This window comes from Eleutherodactylus coqui, chromosome 7 (assembly GCF_035609145.1).
Source record: "Eleutherodactylus coqui strain aEleCoq1 chromosome 7, aEleCoq1.hap1, whole genome shotgun sequence".
Lineage (NCBI taxonomy): Eukaryota > Metazoa > Chordata > Amphibia > Anura > Eleutherodactylidae > Eleutherodactylus > Eleutherodactylus coqui.
In genome coordinates, this window is record NC_089843.1 from 34,633,453 (window position 1) to 34,651,014 (window position 17,562).

Below are 17,562 nucleotides of genomic sequence, written 5' to 3' on the forward strand. Positions count from 1 at the left end.
ATGCTCACCATAGCCAAGTTCAATTGCTGTTTAGTTCATTCATTTAGAAAAATGCGGTGTCCCTGCACCCATGACTGGTGGGTGCCCCAAAGGTCAGAAAATGTAATGTTATGCATAATAAGAACATAATGTAACACTGCATTCCTCTTTGCCTCTCATTTGAACTCTGGTCATGTGGTCACTTTTTCTTAATGATTTTAATTATTTTCCAATTTATTTTCCTTCCCCGTTAAAATCCACCTAAAGTGTCTGTTACGTTACTAAGTAACCCAACGATCAGCAGGTATTTACGTTCAAACTGTCTTATCACTACAACTAACTGTGTGTTGTCCCTGGCAGGGCACGGAGAGTATATAGCGAGCCTTTGATGTATTTATAGACCTTTCTGAACATGTCAAGTGTGTGAGAGGAAAAAACAGGCCCGGCTTGTGGGGTATATAAGGACTCCTCACTTGCACGATACTGAACACCCAGAAGAGCCGTCCCGACCTTACCGCTGCTCTCTGTATACCTTGGGTGGTAAGTACTTTAATGTATCATCTACTACTCCACCAGACCATCTTATTAGATGAGCAAATAAGTATAAAATGTTATATAAAAATATTAACAGAACAAACATATAAACAAAAAATGTAATGAACTATTAGTGATAATAAAAATATGTATATATTAAAATAATGTAAAAAAAATAGCTATGGATCAAATACATATAAAGAAAATAAAAAAAACTTCTGGGGGAAAACGTTAAAAACTAGGAGGTCAGAACGACCCAGTGTCAGACCTTCAGAGGTGCACTACAGCATGTGGACTTTTCCGTTTGCTTCCAGTGACTCCGCTAAATCAGAACCTTTGGCGAAACATCCCAAATCTGGTATCTTTCTTATATTTCCTTCTTGTGTATGCCTGTATGCCTTATCTACACGATAACATCCTTTTCTGTATATTTTTGTATACATATAAATATTGAGCACTGCTAGTCTTCTTTAAAATAAATCTGCAATTTATTAGTCAAACCTTGTCCATTTTAAAATGCACCATAACTGCGAAAATTGTGTTAATAATTCATAGTCCTGGTTCCAGCTTACCTGGAAAGCAAAAGCTGGTGGTGTCAGCGAGTGTGTGTGGATATTGCAGAGTGCTGGAGGAGTTAGACTGTACCAGGGGGGGATTTGAGCTTTCGTTTTGCATGCGTGCAGAAGCCTGGGAAAGCTGAGTACAAAACCGCCTGCATTCTAACAACTCCACACTTGCAATCCCGAAAGTGCTCGGATCAGTCAATCCGTGACAAATTGGTGATAGAGGCGAGATCGATTGGGACCCACATCTCTCTCCCTGACACTATCTATCTAGCTATCTAGCTATTTTCTATCTAATATCTATTTATCTATCTAATATGTATCTATTTATCTATTTTAAATCTACTTATCTATCTTTCTAATATCTATCTATCCATCTATCTATGTCTATCATATCTATCTAATATCTTTATATCTGTCTGTCATATCTATCTACCTGTCAGTTTTCTATCTAATATGTATTTCACATCTATCTATCTCATATCTATCTATCTATCTCCTATCTATATCTATCTATCTATCTATCTCATATCTATCTATCTATCTCCTATATCTATCTATCTATCTATCTCATATCTATCTATCTCATATCTATCTCATATCTATCTATCTCCTATCTATCTATCTATCTATCTATCTATCTATCTATCTATCTATCATCTATCTATCTATCTATCTCATATCTATCTAATATCTATCTATCTCCTATCTATCTATCTATCTCCTATCTATCTATCTATCTATCTATCTATCTCCTATCTATCTCTTATCTATCTATCCATCTCCTATCTATCTATCTCCTATCTATCTATCTATCTATCTATCTATCTATCTCCTATGTATCTATCTCATATCTATCTATCTCATATCTATCTATCTATCTATCTCCTATCTATCTCCTATCTATCTATCTATCTATCTATCTATCTCATATCTATCTATCTATCTATCTATCTCTCTCATATCTATCTATCTATCTATCTATCTATCTATCTCATATCTATCTATCTATCTATCTATCTATCTATCTATCTATCTATCTATCTATCTATCTATCTATCCATCTCATATCTATCTATCTATCTATCTATCTATCTATCTATCTATCTATCTATCTATCTATCTATCATCTATCCTCCTACCCCTCCTCCTCCTATCTTGACAATGCTGGAAAATAGAATGTAAGTTTTGCTGGTATTGATCAGTTTTGGCATCCACTGTCAGTGGTGAAGCTGTTAACATCGCCGCCCTCACAAAGCCTTTTAATTGAGACCTACTTTCCAGTTGGAGGTGATTGCATTGCCAGCAGATCTTTTGGCACTGGTTTGGCAATTAAGTTCTTAACTAGATAAACATCTGTGACTGCGCAGCTCCTCCTGCCAAAGACCTGAACGCTTCCTCCATGCAGACAGGTTACGCAGCTGGCAGCCTTGTATTAGCGCCTGTAGCTCTTAATAAGGGAGGACAAGCACCTTCATCATATAGATTTGTTCCTATCGGCTGTGAGCCGTATCATTATTTTTATCTGCTCTGAACCCAATAGTCTCACATTTCTGGGTAATGTAACACAGGCGCAGCGACACTAGTAGCGAGGCAGCGGTTGGCTTAATTAGCCGCCATGATAGACCAGACCGCTGTAAAATCCCGACCTCTGAGTCTCTTTACTAAGAAAAAAATAAGGTGCAAACTAAAGCACGCGCTGCGGCATGTGAGCCGCCGAAATACCAACCGCACAAAGTGGGTCATATTAATACTGTGTCATGTAAAAACGCGCCTTGTCGTCCATAGGAACTGATCAGACCTCAGTTCCTATAAGAAAGCCGGTCATAAGAACCTACCAGCTGTTTAGTGATAGGGAGAAGAAACCTTGTATTGATTTTAGTTCTAGCCCTTTCTTTGCATTGCCAGCCCATTGATTTCAATGGATATTGTGTAATACTTTATCTCACCTGTGGGGGTGCTGCAGAAGACCTGAATACTTGCTGCTATGCCCCAAAGAATAAAGTTCTGGTATGCATAGGGCAGGGGTGCGAAAACTGCAGCCACAGTGTCCATTACCATCGGGACACAGACATGTAGGGCAGCCAAAGGAGACAGATATGTAGGGCTCCCTGCGATGACCATACATATTAGTGCAGATCTTGGAAGATATACGTGAGAACTCTCTGGTGGCTGCTCTCATATCAGAGAGGAGTGCCAAGCAGTGGTGCACAACTGGCACTACTGGCTAAAATGTGGCTGATAGGTGCACTGTGTGCCTGGCACTAAGGGGCAATGTACAGCTGGTACTGTTATGGGGTGCTCTGTGGCCGGCCCTAATAAGAGAGATACTGTTGGACCATATGACTTCTATTTTAGGCAGCTTAATAGAGCAACACAAGCAAAACAGGATAGGGGATAACTTGCTGATAAGTGGGGGTCTCACGACTGAGACCCCCCATTGATCCCGAAAAACAGGAGTCTCATGCCCCCTGTCCACCCGTTTAGATTTTTCAAAAGTACTTGCAAGTCACTTTCTTAAACGCTGTCATCGACCCAAAGTCTTACACAAAAATGACACTTCCTTTAGTCACTAGTACACTGGGGGTTGGTTAATCCTTATACATAGGTAACCAGAGGATAGAATTATCTATACAGGTTTTGCCTTGCAAACTCCACGACTGCGCAGAACCTTTTCCAGTGTTAGTGAAGTAACACACTTAGGATGGTACATCTCTGGATTTATACACTCTGTTTTAGAGGCGCTGGGGTCGGCTTATTTTTAAGTAGGGGGGAACTGTAGTGTCCCAGAACAACATCCTGGTCCCCTCCATAATTGTCATACATGTTCTGTCTTATGTGGATGCACTGTGCAAAACTGTCATGTCAATTTTCTGTATGTACGTTGCACAGCTGCAGCGTCTGAAGGGTTAACTCCCCTAAAATCATTGCCTGTCAGCTCTGCTGCTGAATGTATCTATTCTACTGTGTCATGTGGTACAAGTGAGGTGATAAAAGTGAGTGTCTGAAAGCGGGAAGATGTCTCTTTTCTTCAATCTGTTTTAGAGTAGGGTTCCATCTTACCTGCTGTGGGGACTAACACTGAGCCACATGGAAGCACCTTTAGCTTCCATGTTGGTGAAGATGGAGGAAGAGGAACGAGTACCCGTAGCGCCTGGAGAGTGGCTGTAATAGGAGTAAGCCCTGTCCAGAGAGAGAGAGCCCAACAAATTCCCGTCCACTAAAACAGGTACCCATTCACACTACAGGCATTAATTTTTCCTGTGTGGCCGTCCGCCATTAGGATCACCACACAGAGGTACGTGATTGTGGTACCCATGAGGATGATGTGCGGGGTGCATCTAGGCTAAGCCTTTTTCTAAGTGATTTCTTGCCAGAGAGTATGTGGAGAGGATCCTGTCTTTTACCTCCTCCGGAGTATACTTAATATCCAGGACCGGTGACATATAGATAACGTGGACTATAGGGCCGTATTGTTCCTGTGTATTTTACCTCCCAACTTCTGAGCTCTTTCCTGTAACTGCTGCCGTGAATGGTACCTGTAACTACCTTTGTCACTGTAGGGTTCAGAACTAAAATATAACTTTTATTAAATCTTTATAAAAAAGAACTTGATGAACAAGTCTCAAATAGGACACACATATAGCTAAAAGAGAGTACTCCTTAAACAAAATTCCCAGAGATGACGGAATGGCCGTATTTCGGGATAGAGAATTTAAAGCTATACAGCTTTAAAAGGAGTAGACCATAGAAGGTTCAAAACAATCAGTGATTTGCTACAGAATTATGTAGTGTAGCTATAACCTTTTACTCAAAGGGTCAAACTAGCTAGTACGTTCAGAAGTTTCTCAGAACACCAACAACCTCGAGAAGTCTCCGTAGCCCTCTAAACGAGGGGTTAACTCGGTGATTGGGTTCAGAATTTTTGGAACTTCACACGTTACCCCAGCCTAGTTTAGTGCACAGAGGTATACATAAATCCCTCTAAATTGCACTCCAATAGAGACTTCAGGGTAATCTCAGCAGAAAAGAGAAGATCCACTCCTCCCAGATCTAGTCCACTATATATAGATAACTTCCCATGTGGCTATATCTGATGGAGAATAGACCATTGATAACTTAGAAAAAATTCCAAAATTGATTACTTCCAATCCAAAATAAGGAGAGGAAAGATAATCCATCAATTATATGGAATAGTCTTAGGACGTCACTTCTTAAGAAAAATTACGCGGTTCGACGCGTTTCTGCTACAGTTAGAGTAGCAGGAACCAAATTCCATATCTGGACGTCAAAAAGTCAGTAAACAACGTCCTTAAACTGCTCGACAAAAATTAGATTGTAGCGGAAGTTGTAAAGGTAAAGGAGAGGTAGACAATGCTAGCATTCAAAGGGTTAAATATCCCCCAGAGATTCCCCCCTAGAAAGCAATAAGAACGAGAGAAGGTAGCAGCACCAGCCTCTGTGGTAGGCTGGCGGCTAATGACCCATAGTGTGTCTCAACAGGGTTTAAGTAGTGGATAACTCCTCCCTTGATTCAGGGGTGTGTCGTCATATAGCCTATTAAAATAGAGTGCCTTGTAGCTCCACCTAATCTGACATCATTCACCTGTCACTTTTTTTTTCTTTTTTTTTTTTTTCTATCTCCTATCTTTATTTAATTCACCTGTCACATTTAACTGGTTGTTGTACTGATCCATATTAATGCTGTGGGGTAGCTGGTCAGTTTTGGAAGTATTCCACAGACTGTCCAGGGACTTGTTTATGATGCACCTCCTTGTTGTGATCCTGTTGTAAGCGTGCCGTTGTTATGGGGGCTCACTGATGCAGTGGATTCCAATGCATTTGTTCAGATGAGCGATTTTCTGGTGCGTAAAATGGGCCGGACGGAAAAGATAGCTCTGGACTTATCTTTACAGCAATAAGCCGACCAGTCCCATAGACTCCTATGGGAGCCTATGAGAGCTGTCGGAAAAGGGAGGTGGGTGGAAGTTTTGCTAAAATCTCTCCCCCTCTCCGCCTCTTGCCGCAAAGGGAGGGGGTGGGAGATTAGCACACTAGCTCTGCTAAGCTCCCGCTGTGTCCCTCTGCTGGCAGCCAGCATGGGGCGATAAGGGTGAGGGAGTTTAGCAGAGTTAAACTCTCTCCTCCCGCCTGACGGTAATCCCGGCTGCAGCGTATACATGCTGCAGCCCCGATGTCTGAATGGATATTAAAACGGGAGATGCAGCTGCCCGCGACAAGGGCGGCCGAAAAGTGCAGCGCCCGTGTGAAGGAGCCCTAAGGCTGTGATCACATATCGCTGATTTGCTGCAGATTTTGTCACAGGTTCTGGTGCAGATTTCAATTGAAGGGCTGAAATCTGCTGCAGACCTGTACCAAAATCTGCAGCAAATCAGTAATGTGTGAACGCACCCTACAAGAGGTACTCCCATGTGTGACATCTAGCACAGCCTCTCATCTCTTGTGCAGCACCTCAGAGAGGAGGTAAGCAGGTTTATGATTATGGCATAGAATGGTGAAGGGTTAATGGTGGTGGTCTTGGATGTGGAAGTGTCACTGCTCCCAAATCCATGTAGCAGACCTCCATTTTCCTGCCTCCCCATACACAACCATAAAGCACAATGGGTATACAGCAAAAAATAGCTGGCAGCTCCGTAAGAAAACCTCCAGCCTTTATTAACAAGTGTTTTTTACATGGAGTGTCCACTTGACTCTACGTGAAACACTCGTTAATGAAGGCTTGACGTTTTGCTCACAGAGCTGCAGCTATTTTCTTGCTATATACTCTTTGGAGTGCCAAGAAGGACTGCACGGCGAGACTGCCAAACGGAGAATCCCGCCTGTGGAGTGCAGCGGTGTCAGACGGACTGAGGGGGGGAGCTTCCTTTTTACTTATTTTTCCATTTCACATAGAGCACAATGATATAATTCTGTCTTCCTGCAGCCACCACTGTGAGGCGCTCACTGCACAGGGATTTATATTGGTCCCATTGCAATCACTAATAAATCAGTATGCATGAGCTGCCTTCACAATTACGAGAAAAATCGCACGACTTTTGAGTGATGCAGGAGAGAGAAAACGCAGAATTATGAAACCAATGATGTTCAACATTTCATTCCCATTTGCGATGTTTTTACTCCTGCGATATGGAGTGAAAAAAAATCGCAGCATGCCCGATCTTTCTGCTTTTTTTATCTCCCATGTTTCCCTATGGAGCCTCCTTTTGATGCGCAAGAATCATGGGAAAAAAGTTGCGATATTGTGGCGATTTCCCGATGTAATATTGCAATCGCCATTGTGAAGTAGCCCTAGTAGCAACACTTTTTTACATTCAGCTCAATCTAAAAGGGAGTTTTTCCAGTTACTTCAAACCCCCCCTAAGTTCCCCATACAGTATATCTATATATATAAATGTACAGGCCGTTGTAATATTTTGTATTGTACTTTTGTAAAAAAAAGCAACAAAAAAGTGATTGAACATAAATCTGCATGCCCCCCCCCCCCCTATGAAGTATCACCCTTGTCTTATGGATCTCTATACTGACATTAAAAATAAGTCACAAAATAACTTCATATCAATGAAGAAGGCCAAGTCACTGATGTAGGGTGTATCTAGGAGGGTCAGGCGGGGCATGTGCCCCGGGCGCAGGGATAGGAAGGGCTGGGACATAGGTAAGTCTTACACTTAGGTCCTCCTCGCAGCTTTCTTGACTCTCCCTCCTCTAATCCAGTGGATGCTTCTTGCACCCCTGTAGCTGTGTTTTCAGTGTGTTCCTTCGGTCCTGCAACAGATTCCTTTCCCTCTCCTGTCATTACTAAGCGGAGCTTCTGCCGGCTGTAAGGCTCATTTCACTTCTGCATTAAGGCTTCAGTCAACTCCATTTCTCTGTTTCATTTTTGGAGCAGAGGAACAGAATTAAAATGGAAATAAGCAGGTTGGTTTTGTCCCACATTGATTTCAATTGTTTTTTTTAAACAGAAAGCTTTCCATTTCCTTCCATTCGATCAGGATTGCGGTTTTTAAATGGCAGACATTGCACAGCGCGCTTCAGGGAGATTTATTAGGGCTGAGCTTCAGTCAGCCGTATGTGCAACAACAATCCCGAAAGTGAAAACAAAACCACTGAAATCAATCGTCCTGTTATACTGCCGTGATTATAATGGCCGCATAATGGGAGGAAAACACATTTGTCTGTTAAGGCCCGTTTAGACACAACGATTATCACTCAAAATTCGCTCAAAAGCCATTTTTTAAGCGATAGTCGTGCACTATTCGTTCGTTGCTGACTTTAAGCAAGCTTAAATTCAGCGATGAGCCTTATCAGTGCCGCACACTGAGTTCTCAGCGAGATACCGCTGATAGTATTCTTTCAGCTGGTATCCCGCTTGGATTTCTCAGCGGGATACCAGCTAATAACTCCGAGAACAAAGAAGCTGTTTGCAGATAACAGCGCTCCTGCTGTCATCTGCATACAGCAGGAGCCTTCATTTACTCGCTAATGAACTCTTAAGTAGCTAATTAACTACTTAAGAGTTTATGCAAAGTGATCGCTCAAAATTGTTACTCAAACTACTGTTTAAGCGAATTTTGAGTGATCATCTTTCAGTGTAAATGAGCCTTTAGGGGAAGTAGAGATGTAGTGGGTTTATGGTGCCGATTCTGCACTTCAAACCTGCAGCCAAATACAGCATGAGGGCTTCTTCACGTGACCGTATTTGGGTCTGTTTTTGCATGTGGAAAAAGCTATATGTGGAGAATAGAAGCCAATGATTTCAATGGGTTCGTTCTCATTCTTTTCCTTTGCGTGTGCGGTTCTTACACACAAAAAAATTGGACCTGCTCTATTTTGTATGCATTTGCGTACCAAAAAGCCCCACAGAGGTCTTTGGGGGGGGGGGGGGGTGGCACAAATGCGCAAGTAAAAACATGCGTGTATGCGCAATACGCTGCACAAACCTGCGCACAGAGGCACCTCCCTTGGCCTAATAGCCATTTAAATTGGCAGGCGGGTGATTCTTCTCACGTGAATTAGCGATGTCTACGCAGTATTTGGCGCAGGAAGTCATGCAAAGTACCCTCGTTCACTGCACCAAAAGTTGGACAGGAGTGAGCATATTTTGCAATCCGCTCGTCTGCTGCCGTCCTTATACTTGTGGGCGGGTTGTGAAAAATGTTATTCATAAATAAATCCACAAATTTTTAATTGTGGAAAAATGAAAATGTTGCAGATTTCCAAACCCGCGGCGTGCGCGTTCTGCTGCGGAAATACTGCAGATTCACTCCTTCAATGTACAAGGGTAATCTCCGCAGGAAATACACAACACAGTCCACAGGAAAACACTGGGGACACGGGGAGAATCAACAGACAATGTATTATACCCTTAGGGCTCCTTCACATGGAAGTATGTGGGTATCAGTCACGAGGCACACGCTAAGGAAATGGTGGGGGTAGAGATGGTGGCTTTACCAACTCCTCCCGAGGGATGCACGCAACCTCTGCCAAGGCACCGCTAGGCCTCCTCCAGGCAATGCAGTGACAGCAGTTACCTGAATAAGTGGTATGGTGGACTTGAGAAGTTGTCACGGGTGATGCCACTATTCCTTTACTCCGTTGGATGTCCAAAGGGCAAATAAAAGAGTCCACACACAATTGAATTAGGAACCTCAATCACTGGGAATGGACAGTGACTGGAACTTTACTTCTCCACCTTACAACTTTACACAGCAGTGCAGGAAGAACAGTTCAACAAGGTCAGGGAGGAGAACACAGGATGACATTGTGCCTACAGTCCTAGTTATCTGTATGACTGGACTCCTGGACACACACACTCCGGGACACAGGATGACTCCATGCCTACAGTCTTAGTTATCTGTATGACTCCGCTTCTGGACACGCACACTCCAGCACAGGAGGACACCGGGCCTACAATCCTAGTTATCTGTATGACTCTGCTCCTGGACACACACACTCCGAGACACAGGATGAGACCAGGCCTACAGTCCTAGTTATCTGTATGACTCTGCTCCTGGACACACACACTCTGGGACACAGGATGACACCGGGCCTACAGTCCTAGTTATCTGTATGACTCCGCTCCTGGACACGCACACTCCGAGACACAGGAGGACACCGGGCCTACAGGCTTAGTTATCTGAATGACTCTGCTCCTGGACACAAACACTCCTTGACACAGGATGACACCGGGACTACAGTCCTAGTTATCTGTATGACTGCACTCCTGGACACACACACTCCGGGTTACAGGAAGACACCGGGCCTATAGTCCTAGTTATCTGTATGACTCCGCTCCTGGACACACACTCTGGGACACAGGAGGACACCGGGCCTATAGTCCTAGTTATCTGTATGACTCCGCTCCTGGACACACACACACTGGGACACAGGATGACACCGGGCCTATAGTCTTTGTTATCTGTATGACTCCGCTCCTGGACACACACACTCCGAGACACAGGAAGACACCGGGCCTACATTCTCTGTTATCTGTAAGTCTCCAGTCCTGGACATACACAGTGGAGGAGGACACAACACTCCACTGACACTCACTTGCAGGTGGATACTTGAACACTGCACAGCGGCTCCTTCTCTCACTCTCACTTAAGGTAGGGGTCCTGGAGTTGAAACATCAGGGTACCTCTCCTCGGCTGCCATCCTTCACCACATGAGGGTTGAAAGTACCCCCATGTGGCTGGCACTCTCCCTCCTCACTCTACGGTTGAAGACAATAGAACCTCTCCTTGCACACACTGCACTCCTATATATATATATATTCCATACCCACGGGACATGACAATTGGTTACAATTTCCAGACATATCCCAGACATTCATACACATTAACCTCTTGCATGCTGCAGCTGTGCAATACACATAACTAGAGACAAGACAATTTGCAAAGAGCATCCACATGAAGGACATGACATGTATGATAATTATGGAGGGGCCAGATATATGTACTTCGGGCCACTACGTAAATATCCTGCGTTTTTACGTAACTGAAAATCACATTTGCCCACATATTTCGCCGCTCTGGCAGGATTTTGTGTGTGTATATACACTGCGTGTTTGCGCATGCAAAAAAGTACACAGCAGTTATCATTGATTTGCTGCGCCAATACCCAGTGAATATCTGTGGTTTCCTGCGTATTCACTGTCTATTTCGCTGCCCACACACTTCGGTGGCCTATAGCGGTGCGTAAGGGCTTCTTCAGACTATTGTATGAGCAACTGCGCACGCTTCAGTGCAACATTCTTTCACAATGAACAAGGTCGATTAGGTTGACTTGCACGCATGTCTGCACATAGTACTACACTTTTTGTGCATGCAGGAACTGTTCACACACACGTGCAAGACACCCCCGCCCTGATTTAACAGGTTATTAGCCTAATGAGGGTCAGGTGTGTTCTGTTTGTCATGGAATTATTTTTCATGGAGACTTATACGGCCATGCATGCTCCTATGGGAAATATATGCAAAGGGCAGATAGAACATTAGCTTGACAGCTCCACCTATGGGAAGGCAGCATTCCTGCAACTCAATGTTGGACCTTTTAACAAGCCTTCTAACAACGATGAGGGGCAATCACCATGTTATTTAATGCATGGGGTACCCGGTGACAGGGGTTTCCTTAAGTCGAACAACCCCTTTAACAGAAACCAAAAGAGCTGATGTGAACATGCCCTTACTCTTGCTTCCTGTCATCAGAAAACCATAAAAATAAGTATTTCCCCCATCAGCAGCATCGTGGTTTATTGTTACTGAGCAGGGGCCAGGCTCTCAGATATCGTCTTGACCATTTGCTTTTCCCCACCAGGTTCCTCATTGGTCTTACCGTAAAAATGGGTCGTGGTAACAGCATTGGGACAGAAAATGTCCAACATGAAAAAACTCTTCCCATGAAATTCCCTTTATTAAAAAATGTTACTAATAACAACAATTATAAAAAATGTGTGAAGGGAGAAGCTCAGCGCCGTCCTGAAGATGTGGTCCAAGGCACAAGGAACATCAACTGGTCCAGCAAGGCTAAGAGTCTAGACTTCCAGAATGGCAACATATACGAGTTACATAAGAGAAACCACAGCAACATACAAACCTCCAGCAGGACATCCAAGCTACTGGTCGCCGACCAGAGGTCCGGAACCTTCCAGATCACCAGTCAGCAAGACAAACTGAAGAGAAGTGCAGGAAGTAGGAAGGAAGTCTTCACGTTCTGGTCAACAAAGGTCGAGGTTCAAGGAAGAACCATGCGCAAGAACTTTCCTGCCAAGACAAGTGGAGATCACAGAAGTGTTACCTCTAGGGAGCCTGCAGACAAGGCCGGGACCTGCCAGCTCTGTGACACTCCTCAAGATACAAGTCCCTTTAAGAGGATGAGAAGACGAGAACTGCTATCAGCAGCAGATTTTACCCACATTGATGATCATGTTCGGTCTGTGAGCAGTCAGGTATTATCAGGGATGTCATTGGCAAATAGTGGATGGGTAGGCTGCATCCTCAGTGATGTCACTGCTGTGTAGTGAATGGCTAGGCTGCATCCTCAGTGATGTCACCAGTGCTGCTCTCTAGTGAATGGCTAGGCTGCATCCTCAGTGATGTCACCAGTGCTGCTCTCTAGTGAATGGATAGGCTGCATCCTCAGTAATGTGACCACTGCTCTCTAGTGAATGGATAGGCTGCATCCTCAGTGATGTCACTGCTGTGTAGTGAATAGATAGGCTGTCACTGTTTTAGTGAATAGGTAGGCTGCATCCTCAGTGATGTCACTGTTTTAGTGAATGGATAGGCTGTAATATTAGTTATGTCACTGATGCTCTATAGTGGATGGATAGGCTGCATCTTCAGTGATGACACTGGCATATAGTGGATGGATAAGCTGCATCCTCAGTTATAGTTATAGGCTGCATTCCCTATTATCCCACTGTTGGCCTTTGACAATAGATAGGCTGCATCCTCAGTGTTGTTAACGCTTCTCTCCAGTGATTGGTTAGTCTTCACGCTCAGTGATGTCACTCCTGTCTAGTGAATAGACAGCTGAAACCTCAGTGATATCGTCAATAATTTATAGCAAATATAGTATGTATCGTCAGTGATGTCACCATTGGATGCTCTGTAGTGCATAGATAGGCTGCATAATCAGGGATGTCATTGCTGCCTAGTGAATGGATAGGCAGCAATCTCAGTGACATCACCGATGCTCTATAATGAGTTGATAGGCTGCATCCTCAGTGATGTCTCCACTGCTGTCTAGTGAATGGATAGGCTGCATCCTCAGTGATGTCACCACTGCTGTCCAGTGAATGGATAGGCTGCATCCTCAGTGATGTTTCCACTGCTGTATAGTGAATGGATAGGCTGCATCCTCAGTAATGTGACCACTGCTGTCTAGTGAATGGATAGGCTGCATCCTCAGTGATGTCACCACTGCTGTCTAGTGAATAGATAGGCTGCATCCTCAGTGATGTTACCACTGCTGTCTAGCGAATGGATAGGCTGCATCCTCAGTGATGTCACCACTGCTGTCTAATGAATGGATAGGCTGCATCCTCAGTGATGTTACCACTGCTGTCTAATGAATGGATAGGCTGCATCCTCAGTGATGTCACCACTGCTGTCTAGTGAATGGATAGGCTGCATCCTCAGTGATGTCACCACTGCTGTCTAGTGAATGGATAGGCTGCATCCTCAGTAATATCACCACTGCTGTCTAGTGAATGGATAGGCTGCATCCTCAGTGATGTCACCACTGCTGTCTAGTGAATGGATAGGCTGCATCCTCAGTGATGTCACCACTGCTGTCTAGTGAATGGATAGGCTGCATCCTCAGTGATGTCACCACTGCTGTCTAGTGAATGGATAGGCTGCATCCTCAGTGATGTCACCACTGCTGTCTAGTGAATGGATAGGCTGCATCCTCAGTGATGTCACTGCTGCTCTCTAGTAAATGGACAACAGGGAACTTTATAAAGTATAATTTGCTTTTCTTTGTACTTTTTCATAGATGGAACCTGGAATTACATCTGTGCAAGAAATCGTACATAAAATCACAGCGAGGTCCACTAAGGACATTGACAAAGTGCGGGCGATATGGATTTGGCTTTGCCACAACATCAGTAAGTTTCCATCATATCGTGTATCTTGCTCAGTCCTATAACAAGGATGTACTGATGATATTCAGCTACATTTCTTGTTTTGGGCCATTTATAGGATACAAGATATGCAGGCCTTAGAGGATTCTAATGCTAATGCTTAGCCCCTCCCACTTTTGGAGAAGGTACCAGGGCGTAAAAAACCCAAAAGTCACAATTTTGGCCCCAATTTGTGCTTGACTGCTCATATTTACACAATTGCGTCCCAGCGGACGAGCGCAGCACCCGGGCGTCCCAATCTAACCTGTCTGCGGTGTATTAACCTACAAGCGCGCCTTGTATCATCCTCAGTCATCTTCTCCTCCCAAGGTTACGACGTTGAAGGATTTCTTGGAAATTCTGAGAAATTGTACAGAACAGAGGATGTCCTGCAGAGGAGGCGAGGCGTGTGCGCCGGGTACGCCGCGCTGTGTGCGCACATGTGCAGGTAGGGTCACCATAGTCCTCACAATGCAGCAGACCTCTTATATCGCCTCAATGCAGTATATTAGCTTATATCAGTAACACACAGATGTAGCAGAGCTGAACTTTTGTTTTGTAAGATATCACAACTCTATAGAAAACCGTAGAGATGGCGCCGGGGCCTGGAGACCCGCGGGGGCTGAATACAGTTATGGAGGGTACTTTTCTTTCCCACAGGGAAGCAGGAATACGCTGCAGAGAGATCCCGGGGTTCAGCCGCGGCGCCGACTCCTGTGACAGCGGCAGCTTCCACCGGACGAAGTCTAATCACATGTGGAACGCGGTGGAGCTGGCAGGAGATTGGTACCTGCTGGATGCCTGCTGGGGGGCTGGCACTGTGGACCTCCAAAACAGAATATTTATACCAAGGTGAGATTAAAGTAATGACCCCCGGGCACAATACTGGAGGTGCCATACCATAATATTGAGGAAATTCTAATCATAGTGCCCGGAGGGCACCACTAGTACCAGCAATGATATAGGCAGCACATCCATTGTCTGGGGGCATCCAGCACAGAGGTCTGATGAGGGACTGCTGATTATTGTGACCTTGTATAGATGAGGACATCACTGTACAGCATTGGTATTTAGTCCCTGTGTGGCGGTTGTATAGATGAGGATATCACTTTACGTCACTGGTATTTAGTCACTGTGGGGCGGTTGTATAGATGAGGACATCACTTTACGTCACTGGTATTTAGTCACTGTGTGGCGGTTGTATAGATGAGGATATCCCTTTACGTCACTGGTATTTAGTCACTGTGTGGCGGTTGTATAGATGAGGATATCACTTTACGTCCCTGGTATTTAGTCACTGTATGATGGTTGTATAGATGAGAATATTACTGTACAGCACTGGTATTTTGTCACTGTGTGGCGGTTGTATAGAAGAGGACATTACTGTTCAGCATTAGTATTTAGTCACTGCGTGGCGGTTGTATAGATGAGGATATCACTTTACGTCACTGGTATTTAGTCACTGTGTGGCGGTTGTATAGATGAGGACATCACTTTACGTCACTGGTATTTAGTCACTGTATGGCGATTGTATAGATGAGGAAACCACTGTAGGACACAGGTATTTACTCACTGTGTGGCGGTTGTATAGAAGAGGACATCACTGTTCAGCATTAGTATTTAGTCACTGTGTGGCGGTTGTATAGATCAGGATATCACTTTACGTCACTGGTATTTAGTCACTGTGTGGCGGTTGTATGGATGAGGATATCCCTTTACGTCACTGGTATTTAGTCACTGTGTGGCGGTTGTATAGATGAGGATATCCCTTTACGTCACTGGTATTTAGTCACTGTGTGGCGGTTGTATAGATGAGGATATCACTTTACGTCACTGGTATTTAGTCACTGTGTGGCGGTTGTATAGATGAGGATATCCCTTTACGTCACTGGTATTTAGTCACTGTGTGGCGGTTGTATAGATGAGGATATCACTTTACGTCACTGGTATTTAGTCACTGTGTGGCGGTTGTATAGATGAGGACATCACTTTACGTCACTGGTATTTAGTCACTGTATGGCGATTGTATAGATGAGGATATCACTTTACGTCACTGGTATTTAGTCACTGTGTGGGGGTTGTATAGAAGAGGACATCACTGTTCAGCATTAGTATTTAGTCACTGTGTGGCGGTTGTATAGATCAGGATATCACTTTATGTCACTGGTATTTAGTCACTGTGTGGTGGTTGTATAGATGAGGATATCCCTTTACGTCACTGGTATTTAGTCACTGTGTGGCGGTTGTATAGATGAGGATATCCCTTTACGTCACTGGTATTTAGTCACTGTATGATGGTTGTATAGATGAGAATATTACTGTACAGCACTGGTATTTTGTCACTATGTGATGGTTGTATAGATGAGGATACCACTTTTCAGCATTGGTATTTAGTCACTGTGTGGCGGTTGTATAGATGAGGATATCACTTTACGTCACTGGTATTTAGTCACTGTGTGGCGGTTGTATAGATGAGGACATCACTTTACGTCACTGGTATTTAGTCACTGTATGGCGATTGTATAGATGAGGATATCACTTTACGTCACTGGTATTTAGTCACTGTGTGGGGGTTGTATAGAAGAGGACATCACTGTTCAGCATTAGTATTTAGTCACTGTGTGGCGGTTGTATAGATCAGGATATCACTTTATGTCACTGGTATTTAGTCACTGTGTGGTGGTTGTATAGATGAGGATATCCCTTTAGGTCACTGGTATTTAGTCACTGTGTGGCGGTTGTATAGATGAGGATATCACTTTACGTCACTGGTATATAGTCACTGTGTGGCGGTTGTATAGATGAGGATATCACTTTACGTCACTGGTATTTAGTCACTGTGTGGCGGTTGTATAGATGAGGATATCCCTTTACGTCACTGGTATTTAGTCACTGTGTGGCGGTTGTATAGATGAGGATATCACTTTACGTCACTGGTATTTAGTCACTGTGTGGTGGTTGTATAGATGAGGATATCCCTTTAGGTCACTGGTATTTAGTCACTGTGTGGCGGTTGTATAGATGAGGATATCACTTTACGTCACTGGTATATAGTCACTGTGTGGCGGTTGTATAGATGAGGATATCACTTTACGTCACTGGTATTTAGTCACTGTGTGGCGGTTGTATAGATGAGGATATCCCTTTACGTCACTGGTATTTAGTCACTGTGTGGCGGTTGTATAGATGAGGATATCACTTTACGTCACTGGTATTTAGTCACTGTGTGGCGGTTGTATAGATGAGGATATCACTTTACGTCCCTGGTATTTAGTCACTGTATGATGGTTGTATAGATGAGAATATTACTGTACAGCACTGGTATTTTGTCACTGTGTG

The 17,562-nt window shown here is 44.0% G+C and overlaps 1 protein-coding gene across 1 annotated transcript in view; it reads left to right on the forward strand.

The window, feature by feature from the left end:
- Positions 1-437: 437 nt before the first annotated feature.
- The window catches only part of LOC136572389 (kyphoscoliosis peptidase-like), a 33,122-nt gene continuing 15,997 nt past the window's right edge, over positions 438-17,562 (forward strand). Inside the window, exons 1-5 of the mRNA XM_066572918.1 lie at positions 438-519; positions 11,913-12,543; positions 14,097-14,208; positions 14,554-14,671; positions 14,884-15,075. Coding sequence (XP_066429015.1) covers positions 11,938-12,543; positions 14,097-14,208; positions 14,554-14,671; positions 14,884-15,075 — 1,028 coding nt within the window. The 5' untranslated portion in view covers positions 438-519; positions 11,913-11,937. The remainder of the gene's footprint in view (positions 520-11,912; positions 12,544-14,096; positions 14,209-14,553; positions 14,672-14,883; positions 15,076-17,562) is intronic.